General features: G+C 31.9%; 1 protein-coding gene across 9 annotated transcripts; it reads left to right on the top strand.

Moving 5' to 3' along the window:
- Positions 1-4,331: 4,331 nt before the first annotated feature.
- Positions 4,332-10,195, top strand: LOC125224211 (prolyl-tRNA editing protein ProX-like). 9 transcript variants are annotated; one of them, XR_007176839.1, is made up of 12 exons: positions 4,332-4,467; positions 5,054-5,113; positions 5,247-5,385; positions 5,541-5,617; positions 6,270-6,319; positions 6,432-6,514; positions 7,343-7,413; positions 7,487-7,643; positions 8,047-8,186; positions 8,258-8,359; positions 8,488-8,555; positions 8,972-9,042. XR_007176839.1 is itself a non-coding variant. In XM_048127570.1 (11 exons), exons 1-11 carry the CDS (start codon positions 4,429-4,431, stop codon positions 9,402-9,404), a joined length of 1,023 nt encoding a protein of 340 aa, XP_047983527.1. In that variant the 5' UTR covers positions 4,332-4,428; the 3' UTR covers positions 9,405-10,195. The 9 variants fall into 9 exon arrangements, 3 of the variants coding, with proteins under 3 accessions (XP_047983527.1, XP_047983529.1, XP_047983530.1); XR_007176841.1 differs by having other exon boundaries at positions 9,015-9,041; XR_007176840.1 differs by lacking the exon at positions 8,972-9,042 and adding an exon at positions 8,824-8,858.
- The last annotated feature ends 5,019 nt before the right edge of the window (positions 10,196-15,214 follow it).

Genomic DNA, 15,214 nt, shown 5'->3' with positions numbered 1-15,214 from the left:
TTTCAGGGCTCTTTTAAGTGAATTTAGATTTAGGCTGAATTATGTATATTTTTTGGAATTTTTTATTGATTGTTTGAGGCTTCTATTCAATAGAGTGGCATGTTTTATGGGCTCTTTTAAGTGAATTTGACTGCAACATTTTTCTAATTAAATTTCGTGTGTGACTGTGTGGTTTCTTTAAAGATGATCTATAATAGTTCTCGTTTATCCCGTGATGACTTGAGCCCAATTTATTGGGTGAAGTTAACTAAATACTATTATCTCTGTCCATCAAAATTTGTCTCAATTTGACCCGGCACGGATTTTAAGAAATGTAATGAAAAGTGAGTTGAAAAAGTTATTGGATTGTGGGTCCTACTTTTATATATTAATTTTATAATAAAATGTGAGTAGGAATGAATTAGTGGAATATGAGGTCCACTACTAAAAATGGTAAAAATGAAATAAGATAAATTTTGGGGGACGGACGAAAATATAAAAATGGGACAAATTTTGGTGGACGGAGGTAGTCTTACTCATTTGTTTGGGTTTCATTGTCAATAGTGTGTCATTCATGTATACATGAGTAACATAGGTATAGAAAGAAGTTGTATTTTCTGAGTTATTCCAAGAATATTGATGGATCTTTTACAAGGTATTTGAACACTAGTAGTTCATATTACTTCCTACTTTTATCTTTATTTGTTATGACAAGGAGATGATAAATTAAAATATACTGCAAATTACGCACTTGAATAATTTATATAAATCAAATATATGTAGATAATTTTAGTGTGACGAAATCGAGTTTAATTTGAATAGTTTTAATTATTTTGAAATTAAAAATAAATGATAGAAGCGACATATACTCATATAACAAAAGAGTTATTTCAAGATCATATGATTTTGCACATGGATCTGTCTATTTTTAGAGAAGTTGAAAATGCATTGCTCCATTACCTATCTTTTCTCTTACACTGTACTTGGTCATGTCAAAAAAATAAAAATAAAATGTTCAAAAATTTTTAAATTGACCAATTTTTATCGTATTGTATTAAATGCTAGTAGGTAGAGAGGTTTGGCAGAAGAAATAGTTTCTACCCTACACTACATTTCAATAGCATGCATATTCTAGTTGATAGTCATGCATTGTGCTATGTTATTACGCATAATATAATAATTAAATATGAGAATAAATATGGAAGACTTTTTTAATAATTATACCAAAGTTGATTTTCGAGTGAGTGATGATATATAGTGAACATGGGATAGAGCCCACAAAACTTATTATTTGAATTTTATTCTTTGCAAACATATCATGTGCAATGGAGCATCTATTCATCAAGAAAAGAAAAGAAATCCAATCCTCTCTTTTTAAATGAGCCTAAGCTTGTGATCTCCATGTGTGTATATTTGTCTTTGGGGAATCCTAAGCCGCTCTTGTGTTGTGATATGTGACACATCTTTTTCTTTCATTACCATCCAATATATTCGACACACATCAAAAGAGTTAAATTCAATAACGAATTTAATCAAATATATAACAAAAGTCGCTTCCACTATCACCTATTATGAGTGAATCCAATAACTATTGGGATAGAATGAAAAATAATTGCACATACAATTAATTGTTGTAATAATAATAATAATAATAATAATAATAATAATAATAATAATAATAATAATAATAATAATAATAATAATAATAACAATAATAATAATATTATTATAAATATTATTATTATTATTGTTATTATTATTATTATTACCCTACACCACACTTTTTATAGGTATATCGATTTTCCATAATCTAAAAATAATATTATCACAATAATAATGTTTAAAGTGTCGAATGTGGTTGAAAAAATTAAGCTCAAGGAGCTTTAACACGGGCTTTATTATGGATAAAAAACCCACAAGCCCAATTATCTGAGTCCCACTATGCTTATTCAAGTAGGCAAAAGGTCTACAAAAATACCCGGAATCATTGTTAAAACTAAATACTCCGTACTACATCTACATGCATGTTATAAACATTAGGTTCCACTCTAAACAACTTAACAAAAAGTCGAATATAGGAAATACTTAAAATCAAATACCTAATCTATTATGAAGGGGATAGCTATGAATATCTTGTGGTGTCATCTCTAGAGCGTGGGGCCTTTTACCAAATTTATAAATAAAATGTGACAAATAATTGGTAGCAGAAATTCCTTATCTATGTACATAATAGATGACCAATGAATCAAAATCTTGAATCAAAGATCGTACCTTTTGCATAATGGTTCGACAACTAATAGAGACATCATAACGTCCCAAAATCATTGATATTCCAACAACACTGTGACTTTCTACCTTTAACTTTCTAAGACCCAATTCTTTTGCCAGCTTGAGACCATATAAAATGCACCAAAGTTCTGCCGTTAGAATGAAACATTTCTCAACATTAGCAACAAATCCATATCTCCAAACTCCTAGATCATCACGAAATAATCCTCCATCAAAAGTCCATCCTGAACCTCCTTCTAGAGAGGCATCCCTGTTAAGCTTTAAAGTATTTCTCGAAGGTGGCCGCCAACCAACTATAATAGGCGAAAAGAAATACCAAGAGCTCTATTGTCCACGATCTGAGTCGCCACCACCCATGTTAACTAAAATATAGTTAACGTTACATGTTAACTAAAATATAGTAGTATTTTTTTCAAATTTTTTTTTGGAAATATCCCACAATAATTAAAATTAGAATTGTGTGACTCAAAACCATCCCGTTTCAAATATATCAATATCGTTTTAATCCAAACACTCAAAAACAGAATGATGGCATTTTGCCAAAAAAAGTAATTTTATAATACTATCATACTATTTGATTTTTTCATATTATTTTTCAATTTTAACATTATGCTACGATTGCGAAAAAATAAAAATTTATGATTTATCTTTCAATTTCAAATTTATGGGACTGAAAAAAATAAGCAAAATTATAATTTAAATGAAAATTTCTATCTTCCTTTAAAATAGTAATCATAACATTGTTTTTTTCATACCAAACATATCTCATAAATTTTAAATACATATGAGTTATATTCTATACGGCTATCCCAAAACGAGAAATTTCGGAAAAAATGATTAATTTCGTTGACCTTTCGTAATTTAGACTTCAATTCGCTGACCTTTCAGAATATGGGATCGAGGCATGCAAATTTTTCAGAATAAGGGACTTTAGATTTTTTATTATTTTTCTCAAATTTTTTCTTATTATTTTTCTTCCATCATTTATCAAGGGACTAAACTACCCCTTCAAATTTTTACCTAAATTCTAAGTCGCTTCGGTGAGGGGGGACTCCCAAGCCGTCCGTCTCTTTATTCCAACTGATTCGTAGACCAAATTTCAAATTAAATCAATGAAATACTTATCCCAAGGAACCAGAAACAATCTGAATTCTAGGTTATTTGGAGAAAATTGCTAAGTGATATTTGGAGAAAATTGCTAAATGGGTTAGGTAATAATTAATCAAACCAAGAATCATCCCAATCTGTGTTTTGAGTTTGGATTCGATCTGCAAGGTTGGATTTAGTGTGGGGAGAGGAAGATTAGTTGTTCATTTACACCATTAATTTGGAAGTTGGAACTATCTCTGATTTTGCAATTGGCGATGTGACTTTGAGATTAATTGATTCAAAGTGCAAAATCAATAAATTGTTGACTGTAGGATGATAGACTCTTCTTGATCAAGATATCCAAAACTATTGATTGCACTTCTTCAATCATTCATGGCGCTGGCAGAATTGGTGGATTGAAGGGGCGCAAGATTCAATTTTGAAAATTGATGAAAGTTTAATTGATGATTGGAAATTTATATTGATTCAGCAAAAACGAAGGGTAAGGTTGTAAGAAGTGAATTTGAGAACTGAAAAATGGCGGAGCAGAGATGAAGTTATGGAACAATGGAGCTAAAATAGATAGTAGAAGTGTGGGAGAAAGGTACACAAATAAAAATGTGGAACAGAGAACACGACTTGCGGAGAGAGGAAATATACCGCTGAAAATTTGGAGAGGGTAGTTTAGTCACTTGATAAATTGTTGGAGATAAATAATAATAAAAAAGTAAAGAAAAATGACAAAAAATCAAAAATCCCTTATTTTGAAAAATTCGCATACCTCGATCTCATATTCTAAAAGGTCAGTGAATTGAAGCCTAAATTACGAAAGATCAGCGAAATTAATCCATTTATCCGAAATTTCTCAAACAAAACATAGTTCATGTTGTCACAATATTAATCTCGAACGAAGGGCTGAAATAAAATACAAACAAGGCGGAGGGTATTAATGCAAACATACAAATATAAACAAAATGAAATATTTTTGCCCTCTCTCTCGACTGAGGAAATACTGCAAATTTCAAACAGTCGCTTTGGGAAAAATCCAACCGGCGCCTCACCGGAGGAGAGATGTCTTATACGAAGGAGCAGCTCCTTACTCGTTTACAGGTTCATTTTTTCTTCTAATCATTGATCCCATTGTTCAATTGTTGCAATGGAGCAAAGCTTGTGATTTGGCGAGTTTATGTTTCAGTCGATATTCAAATTGAATTGGATTTTTTTTTGTTGCGTATGCTTTTATGCTCACTCAGTAATGTAAATTTTGATTTGAGGGCGGAATTTCACCTTGCTTGTATGTTTTTTAGTAAATGTGGCGTCGAAGTAGAATGAGCTGGATTAATTTATTTGATTAGGTTCAAGTGCATCCGTAGAGCTGATTGATTAGTTTAATTGATCTAATTGGAATGATATTTCTATCATTATCACAATGTGGCTTGGTATCAGTAACATTAAACCGTTCTAAATTACCCAAGTTGGTTATCAGCAACTGAACACTTTGTAGGTCATGAATTCGCCGTACTACGGCTTGCTGTGTGTCTGTTCTATTAAGATATGATTTCTCCAAGTGTATCTGTGTATATAGTTGTAACATAGAATATTTTAATCCAGTTTTCACAATTAAACAGTTGTAGATAACCTTATGATGTTAAAATTTACTGCTTCGTTTGTAATCTCTTTGCTGATTTCTCCTCAGGAGCTTCAAATAGGTTTCTCCCAATACGAGCATCCTGTTGTATTGACAGTGGAAGCTCAGGTAACAGACAGTCGAAGCTAATTCTTTGTTTCTTTGTTTTTTCTAATTTGAACTGAGCTTGTTGTTAACTTCAGGTAAAGTAAGTTGGGAATATGAAAGGTGCACTGAGCAAGAACTTGTTCTTGTAGGTTAGATAGTCATAGATGCTAAGTTGCTTGTTCTTGCTTATTCATCTCAAAGTACTCAATGTTGGCACCCTGTTATAAGGAGGACAAGAAACAAAAGATACTATATCGTTTCTGCTTTGGCGGACACAGAGGTAGATTTGAAAGGTATATATGCTTTTTCATTGGTAGTCTATCTGTCTCCCATATCTCTGGTGTGTTGTGTCATTCCACTGAAGGACTTCTACTCCAAAAGTTTGGTGTCTCTGAAGAAAAGTAACTTTGTAATGTCAATTTACTAATTATGTTGAAGAACTATGCAGTTCTTTCTCAGAGACTCGGTCTGGGAAAAGGAGGTGTAAGAATGGCTCCAGAAGAGGCGCTCTCAGAGATTCTTCATGTATTTGCTTCTTAATCTATGCAATCTTATATTAATGATGTTATTCACTGGCTTATTTTATTAGTGAGATTTAATATTTTAATTATAGCTAGAATTTATGTGAATTTTTTCTGAGGGAATAATATTTATATTCTTGCAATGCTCACACTACCATTTGCAGCTGGATTAAGCTCATCTAAGTTTTTTTGTTCTCAACTTATTAATGAGCATTTAGTATTTTTATGTGAATTTTAGTGCATACTCGGGACGTAAATGATGTCGTGATTAAATTAATTATATTTTATTGTGTAAATTAACTGGACATGTTGCACCAAATGAGATAGTGAACGGTCCAAATTTAGCTACCATGCAGTGATTTCGAGAAGAATATATAGTAGAGATTTTATGAGGTAGTCATGTTTAATTATTGATTTTTCATTTGAAGTGAAAATTTAAATGATATGCGTTTCTTTTGAGAAGTAAAGTACTAACTTCTAATTTTACTTTTGATTTTCCAGTAATATTTTTCAAAATTATTACTATTAGTTTCCATGGGGACATATATTGCTTGCAATGTCACTGAGTAGTAGGATAATCATCAAATTCTCTTGATGTGGTTACTGATTTTAACGATAATTAGCTTATATCTCTATGCATTTATTTATTATTGTAGGTACCCCTATGTTGTGTTACTCCCTTTGCACTTGTGAATGAATCAGCAAGGTACATGTCATATTTTTTATGGATTCATGTATGTATGTATATAAGTTTTCACTGCCTCTTTCTGGAGTATGAAATTGCTTATTGAAATAGTTCATTTTTGCTCTTTGTGAAGGCATGTGTCTTTGTTGTTAGATAAAGGATTTAAAAGTCAAGAATGCTGTTTCTTCCATCCGTTGTCAAATGACATGTCAATTGGTAAGTGATCATAATATTTTGTTTATTTTGAGTTTAATAAAGTTCTTGTCTGTATACATTGGATTTTGAGAACTGGACTACCAAAAGAGGGATTTTCTAGAGAATTTTCATACGGTATGTTGGAGTGTTTTCCTGGAAGAATTAGGAAAATATTTGAGGAATTTAGTCTTGTTAGTTTAAGGAGGATGTGGAAGATCAAATTTGTGATGTGGGGCATTGAAGCAGGATCTTTATATAAATGATATCTGTACAGACTGGAGAGTAATGTTTGTATAATAGTTTATGCTAAATGAGTGTCTGGGTACACATCTTACCCCCTTGATGTAACTCTGCGCAGTTCTGATATTTATAAAAAAATCTGTTACATAGTATTTAAAAAACGTAAATTTCACTTTCTAGCCCAAAATATGCATGTCTTCTAAGATTTATCTCACAATCTAATCAAGACAAATTGGTACCAAGTAAATTGTTAGATTCCAAATGACGACCAGCCAACTTTCCTGGAACAGAAGTCTTGTTTGGCAGCATGGAAATTGTAATCAAAGTGAATGAAGTCTAGTAATGTATCATTATTGATAATGTGGAATATTTATTATAAAGTTTGCATATTTTGAGCTAGAAAGTGATATCTACCTTTAAAAGCTGTATAGACAAAGATATAAATAGACGTGAGACTTTTACCAGCATAGGCTTCGCTCTCCCTCAATGTACTTATCCATAATAGTTCAATAGCACTGTCAAAGCATCTCCAACCTAAACTTTTGACAGTCCTTACCTTGACATTTTATCTCATGATCTTCTCACTAACACTTTTTATATGCTCAACAGCTCTTAATGCTCATGATCTTGACAAGTTTCTGAATTCAATTGGAAAAACTCCTGCCTATGTTGATCTGGAGGTAATATTTAGTAATTTTACATTTGTTTAGTTAGCATTATACTCAAACTTGAATTTTGGAGCTGTGTTCACAGGCTACCCCTACTGTAGGGAAAGACCAACCTCCAGATCTAGCTAGTCTTGTCCCATCTGATGCATTGGTCTCAGCTAATCCTCCAGTAGCACAGGAATCTTCTAAAGGTCTGGAGAAAAATCACACCTCTGCAGATAAGCAACCAGTAATTGGTGCAGGTATATTTTCTGCTGCCCTTTTCTTTTTAGTTAATGTACACATTATTTTTGCGATTGATGTACTATGGTTTTAAGTGGATTCTTTACACTTGAATCTCATGGATGAGGTTAACACATTTTAGGAATACGCATGGATTCAGCTTATCTCAAGAACCTTTTGGGAATAACCAACAGAATCACTTAACGGTTAATATGCTAGGCTGCATAAAGTCAGCGTGTTTTTTGTTGGGAAGCTGTTGATCTTTGATTAGTAAATGTGATTGAATGACTGGATGAATAATTTAATTTTAGATTGCAATGGGAAATTTCTTTCATCCTTTCTTATTCTTCTTATTATCCCCTCAAATAGCTGTGTGTCATGGATGAAGCATGGAATTTGACACCAATTCTTAATTTTTCATAGGACCAAAACCTGCAAAACCATCCAATGCTTCCACAAAGGAGAAACCTTCTGGGACTTTGAACTCGTCGATCACTTACGCTGACCCTCATAAATTTGTTGATGAGATTCTGGAAAAGACTAGAACCATAGTTCTCTCAGAGGTCTGTTATAATAGTATTTTGAATCTGTTAGCTAGTGACTCTTCTGTGACATCTAACCATATTCAGTACAGATAAAGTAGGAAGAGAACATAGAGAAATATCGGGAGCAACTTGAAACTATAGTTTTGAACAATATAAGCAAACAACTTGTCATGGAGTTGAAGAATCTTGCTGTGAGTCTCAAATTTCCTCAGTATTCCTATTACGTATAGATTATAGTAGTATGTCTCTAATGTAACACAGATACCTTGCAAACTGTGAGGACTCCAAATTAATTTTGCTTACATGCAAATTGTTTCAGATAATATTCAAGAACATGGCATATACAGAAGGCTTCAAAGCGGGCATTCATCATCAGCCAAAGAGAATGTAAAATTACCCACATTCATAGAAAATGCGTAGAAACCAATTATCAGAAAAAAAGCTAACTGGAATGGTTTAATTTCATTTTTCAAATGCAATATGACTCGAATGATGTGATTCTTTATTCCAAATTTCCAACATATAATGACAATTCTTAATTATAAGTGTCCTGTTGAATTCCTATGCCTTCTATAATACATCATCATTGCTGATCTTGAACACCAGAGCCATAATAAATATCAATTTTCTTGTCTGTTTGCTGTGTGCTCTACAGTATATTACACCTCCATGATTCAGCTGCTGAAACAGGTAGATGTAACTAATTACATGACAGTATAATCGGGACAGCTTAATTTTATTATTGCTTTTCATTCTGGTATACATTTTTACACATTATAGATTTTGTACAATTTTCTTTGCAGTCCATTCTTAGTTTAGTTCAGTTCTCACCGTGGTGATCTCCAGACCCATTTCCACGTGGGCGAAGTGGCCGATATCTGGAGCGGAATGGCCACATGTCTGCCAGCCGCCTCAGCCGCGGGCACCTCCTGTCTTCAACGTGAACTTGGTTGGATTCATCTTCACAAGTTTGATTCGGAGTCTCGATTTCATGGCGGCATACTGGGCAAGAATTATGGAGCCTCAGCCATGGAACAATGCAGTCAGAATGGAAGATATGCTTGCATGGTAACTCTCTTGCTTCCAACCCAACTTTTAATTCTTCCTTGCAAACTGGGCATTCAGTGTCTGTCTCCAGATGTGTTTGTGCAATTTTAATTGTTGGAATAGCATCAATAGCTGAATCTGGAGCTGGTGGTGGACCCGGCCTGTCGTTCTGAGTTATCTCCTCGATGAGCCCTTGCAGTCCTGGCCCGGTGAAGTAGTTTCTAGGGTCTACTCCTGGTGGGACTAGCCTTTCTCTCGGCCTATTTCCGTTTGCAGGGATATGGCCTGTTGGCCGGAGAATAATCCAGGTTCTGGGCCGGGCTATAATGCCGCTATCTGGACCCCAACCGTCGTCTTCCTCCTCACCAAACGAAGGACCTCTCCTCCGGAACCAGCTTTGATTTCCCACCTCTTCCGGCTCCCTATGACGCCGTCTTCGCCGCCCATGAACCCGTGTTTGGCCCATAATTGAGGCCCGTTCATTCGGGCTGTCCTCTCCACGACGGTTTAGCCCAAGTGGATGATCCAGCATGAGGGCCAATGCTTCAAGAATCCGGGCCTCCGGAGAGGGATCGAACGCGGTGAATTCAAGAACCGGTTGTGGCCTCGCCATGTCGATTTCGTAGAGAAATTGGCCGAGGCACCGTGGGCAGATGATACTGGATGGGTCCTCAGGCGCGATCCTGACCGTCCGGTGGCACTGGTAACACCAGTAGAGATTGGAGCTTCTCCCATTGCCGTTGGCTCTTGGAGGGCTCAGAGACATGAGTGTATGTAAATATTACGTAGAAAATGGCAAAAGAATCTGAAATTTCGAAGGAGATGCATGGCTTATATATATGGAATAAGAGAGTAGTTCTATATAGGGGAAAAAGCATGGCTTTTTGAAGCTGTATGAAGAGATTCCTACTTTGTTTCTGCTTGTTTAAAAAGTAAAGCATCACACAGAGAACGGAAGTCCTCTTGTCTTGGTTAGCAAATCCATTTGATCGAGTTTATATTTCAAACTAATCTATGAAACACAACTTGATCGATAAGACGCTTCCTTTTTAAACAATAGGTTATGAAGAAACATGTGGTAGAGTGGTTAATGCATAAGGCTAAGTGTCTCAAATTTGAGTCACTAAACTTTAAATTTCTATTTATTTGTTAATAAAAATTGTAGAATCATTATTAATGATCAATTACTAAATAAATAAATAAAAGAGACATAAGGTTGCATCCTCGAAACACGAAGTTTGTAACATGTTCGAGTTTCTAAGTCCAATAGCAAATACAGTTGGATTGGGCCTGCATATGAGCCAATTTTAGACAATACTGTAATTGTGTGTGGTCTAATAAATATTTCAACCAGCAAATTAAATTAATAAATTATGAAAATTAGGAATATTACATTTTTCTTCTTGTGTTGTAAGGCATTACTTCTTTCTTGTATGATCCATTTGTTCATGCATTTAAATTTTTTTAAGTGCTCCGTAACTTTATGAAATTTCTCATTTTCATTTGCTTTTAATGAAATTAATACGTAAAGTACACTTGCCAAAATAAAATATATTAGTAAAGCCCATGAAAATTTGCAAAACAAGAAACCTATAATGAAATGCAACATAATTATAAATTTTGAGGTTTCAATATTACTAATAAAAATACATCAAAAAATAAGTTATGACAAAAAAGTAAATGCTCTGTTGGGGAGGCAGACCATTTAATTTATTCTTCAATAATGCAAATAAAAATTAAATATTATACCAGACTATCCAAATCTAATTGAAACACAAGAACTGAGTGTATATTAATTAATGGGATTTGGTCAATGCTGCTTCTCTTAAATATATACAGTATCAGAAACCTAACATTTTCACCACATGGTTGTGCAGTACAAAGAAAAACATATTGTCATTAATGTTTTGAAACAAATTCTCAACTAACATTTCATGTTGACCGATACCTTTGTACTATATTTATATGAATAGATATATAGATGGATAAAAGAGGGGGGCAAAATGAAATCAAAATTGAAATGTGATGAATTTGTATAATGAATTAGTAATACATTTAGAACTTTCATTCTTTACAATTTAAGGGCTGAAAATAATTCTTAATTTACTCTAAAATAGTAATGTATATATATAAATAACTCTAGAAATTTTTCCGACATAGAATAATGGTTTAGTTTTGCATTTTATTTTAGGGTTAATTATAGTCTATAGCATGAACTTTTAATGAATTTCAGTTTATAGCTACAATATAAATTTATTGTTTGTATAGCCTAAATTTTAAGAAAATATTTAATTAAGGCCAACAATAATAATAGTGTCAAGTTTGTGGGTAATTTTTTATTTATTTATAACTATTTATTTGATTCATGTTTGAACGTTGTTGGCATCATTATGAAGAACAATTCGATGTATTGCTCGATATTTTTAATTGATAAATGGAAATGAATTTTGTTGGAATTCTAATCGTGTACATAATTAATTAATTAGCTTTTGTTTAGATTTATACACACGTACATAAATAATGTTGAACCGCTGTATGATTTAATGTGTGAAGCAATTTAGTTACGCGTATTTATAAATTCATACTTATATGAATTACGAAAGTTGATGCGAAGTATGATGATTGTGTTCGATCGCCAGATTCTCGAGCTTAACTTTCACGAAAATATATGTATTAAATTAATTACTGGATTTCAACACTTATCTGCTTTGAACAGTCAAAAGTTGCATGATCAAACCTATTTTGGATTAATTAAACATAGGCCAATCATAATTTAAAGGCATGCCAATTTTGACATGGATTAGATAGTTTCAACTTTCATTTTCAATATAGTACTACTTCAATTAATTGTTAGTGTATAATAGAATAACATAATTTAATCATCGATCGGTACGTACTGGCTGATACATATGGGGTATTTATGCATACTATTTCCTTGTATAAATTTAGTATAAAAGTGAAATTTTGACACATTTTATTACAAACTCATATGTGAAAGCTAAACTAGTATTTTCCTAAACAAAACAGTAGTAATAGTAAAAATGATTAACAGGTTATCGCATCAAGGATTTGATCTTATGAAAACCTAAAATATACCGTTACGTTGTAGTACTAGTCAAACTAAAAATTTAATGAGGCAATCATATGTAAACCTTTAAATATAATGGAAATCTAAGATAGGTAGAAGCTAAGAATTTGATTTTTGTGACACCTTCATTAAATAAAATCAAAAATCCATTAAAGTCAAAAGGAGGGACTGTTGTTAGGTGACTTACCTATTAATAAATCATTTGATGGTGAAATTATTCATCTATATTCATTCATTTTCTTTGCCATTAACTTAAGATTTCTTTTTCCCACTTTTATCAAGTCAGATTCATAAACTTTTTGACTTTTCAATATTTGAAAATCTTTTTTCAAATAAAATTTATTACATATGAAAGTAAAAGTCAATTTAGTTGTTTGCATTTAGTAAACCGTTTGGGAGGTTCAATTAATCAGACTGAAGCATGGAGAGTGGAGACAACTTAAATGAGAGTTATAATTCATTTTCAGAGTCTTCTTTGTAATAAACAAATAAATAAATAAATGAGAAAAAGTAAAGGAAAACAATGTTTTTGTTTGAATTTAAGGTTAGTTTAATTTTTTGTGGGCCCGACCTTATTTTTATATGAAAAAACTCGAGCCCAAAAAAACGAGCATTAGTAAATGCAAAGATCCCAACAAGCTTAGAGTCCCGCAACAAATTAGCTATATTATTATTATTATTATTATTATTATTATTATTATTATTATTATTAGTTTTTTTGAAGTGACACATCTGCCCATCCCATTATAAAATTTGAAGTGACATTCACAAAACCATATTCCATAATGATTTTGTTGCCATAAAATAAAGGTCAAAATGTCATCATCAAAAGAGATCTTAGTAAAGCAAAGAATAATGTAATGTCACAAAATGATAACATTGTCCATTTGTTCTTTTTGTTGCAAATTCGCATTAATCTAAACCTTCATATATAGTAATATTAATAAAAAAGGCATTATTTTATGCATGGGAAAACATAATAGTAAAACAAGTAGTACTATTAATTTACACAATGAACATATCATATATAGATAAATCATTATCTTATAAATAACAATTTGTATACCTAGTGAAGTAATATATAATTAAGGGGTGCACGTGGCTATGGCACAACCATGTCTAAAATCTAATTTATTCAAAGTACGTATAAACTCTAAATGATTTTTTGTTAAATATTTCTATATTTGCTTGTAATATACATTTTCATAATTTATTTAAGATATTAATTGCAGGGTAAGATGGACCGAAAAAGTTAGATTGTTGATAAATTATGGCAACGTCGAATATTATGTACACAGTTAAGTTTGATATATATATGAGGATGAAACATTATATATTTGCTATGGTCCATACAAGATAATTGAATAAATTAATTAACAAGTGGAATGATGGATAAGTAGGGTCACCTAAGAAGGCAACTAAAATTGCATTATTATAATTACACTAACTAATAGTGTCTTTGCCAATTAATTTAATTTTCAAAATTTCAGATATAACAATAAAAAAATACATTTTTTTCGTTATAAGAAGGTATCATCAAGTAATAATACTAGATTTGGATTTTTCTGAGTTCACAATATATTATTCCAGCTAGCCAAAAAAAGGAATTTCTAATGATAAACATTAAATGTGACACTTTAGAATTATATTCACATTATAAAGAATATCTAATGATAAACATTAATGTGACTCTTTAGAATTATGCTCATATTGATAATATATTAATTAAGAATGTCGATTGATAATGTCACAATAACATATAAGGAAAAAGAATACTAAAGTCTCTTTTTGAAATTGACCAGATCCATAAAAAGCATAAATAACAATCGATGTGAATTTTCAGAATTTGAACCCCAAAAAGAAAGCATTGGATTTTTTAATGAGAAATTCGAGACTTATTTTTAATGCAGAGACATACTACACGACAGAATAATAAATTTTAAATCTGTCATATTTTTTAATAATTTATACAGTTTTCTGTAAGAGATGAGATTGATTGGGAGTAGAATAGTAGACGACTGTTATATATTTCTGCGACTACGTATTTATTGATGCTATTTATTTGATGGAGTTTCCTTGCTTGTAACTAAATTGTGATGGCACTTGGAGAGTATGTAGAGTAATTAAGCAGTGTTAATTTTAAGATGAGTATAGATTTATTTGACCCTAAATTATGCTATAATTTATCTATCATCAATTATACCATATACATATTGGTATAGCATCTTATGTAACACATTAAACGATATACTATACTATTATTTGTGGTGCATTTTGCCAAGTATATAGTACTACGTTATATATTAGATTTTGTGCAAGTGACTGATAATCATGAAACCTATAACCATATTATAATATACTATGATCAAACACAAAGAACACACAATTAATGCAACATCACACTATTCAAGCAAATTCCATAACCAATCATACATCACAACATCCGTCAAAGAAGCAAAAAAATATGTAATCATAGAAGAATTATTAACTTAATCACAGTAAACATTGCTTAATTTCATTTGTTGCTTTGCATGTGGGAGGTATTTGGTTGGTTCTTGGATGTATAAAAGAAATGAAATTCGCAATAGTTTTTAATCTATGGTTCAAGATAGCTAAAAAACAAATAATAAAAGGGAAAAGAGAACAAACGAATCTAAACAGGCTTAGATTAGAAAAACTATAAACTAGCAAAAACTTTTGCCCTTTTCCTCATTTCAAAAATCTTACTTTGATTAAACAAGAAAATAAAAAGTTGTGATTTTTTTTGGAAAAGAATTTACCTATGAAAACCCCACAGCCACTACTATGCATGTGCTTTGCTATAACAATGACAAGATAGCTTGCATTATATCTCCACTTGAGATCAAAAGGCACATGATGCTCTTTCGAATGTTTAATGAAACATCATGTG

Source organism: Salvia hispanica, chromosome 4 (genome assembly GCF_023119035.1).
Source record: "Salvia hispanica cultivar TCC Black 2014 chromosome 4, UniMelb_Shisp_WGS_1.0, whole genome shotgun sequence".
Lineage (NCBI taxonomy): Eukaryota > Viridiplantae > Streptophyta > Magnoliopsida > Lamiales > Lamiaceae > Salvia > Salvia hispanica.
Note: the sequence above shows the minus strand (reverse complement) of the source record. Positions and strands in the feature narration are given on the sequence as shown.

Coding starts and splice junctions, on each gene's coding strand:
- LOC125224211 (XM_048127570.1), top strand. CDS start 4,429: ATGTCTTATACGAAGGAGCAGCTCCTTACTCGTTTACAG. Junction 5,114..5,246: donor TATTGACAGTGGAAGCTCAG/GTAACAGACAGT, acceptor CTTGTAGGTTAG/ATAGTCATAGATGCTAAGTT. Junction 7,414..7,486: donor CTGCCTATGTTGATCTGGAG/GTAATATTTAGT, acceptor CTGTGTTCACAG/GCTACCCCTACTGTAGGGAA.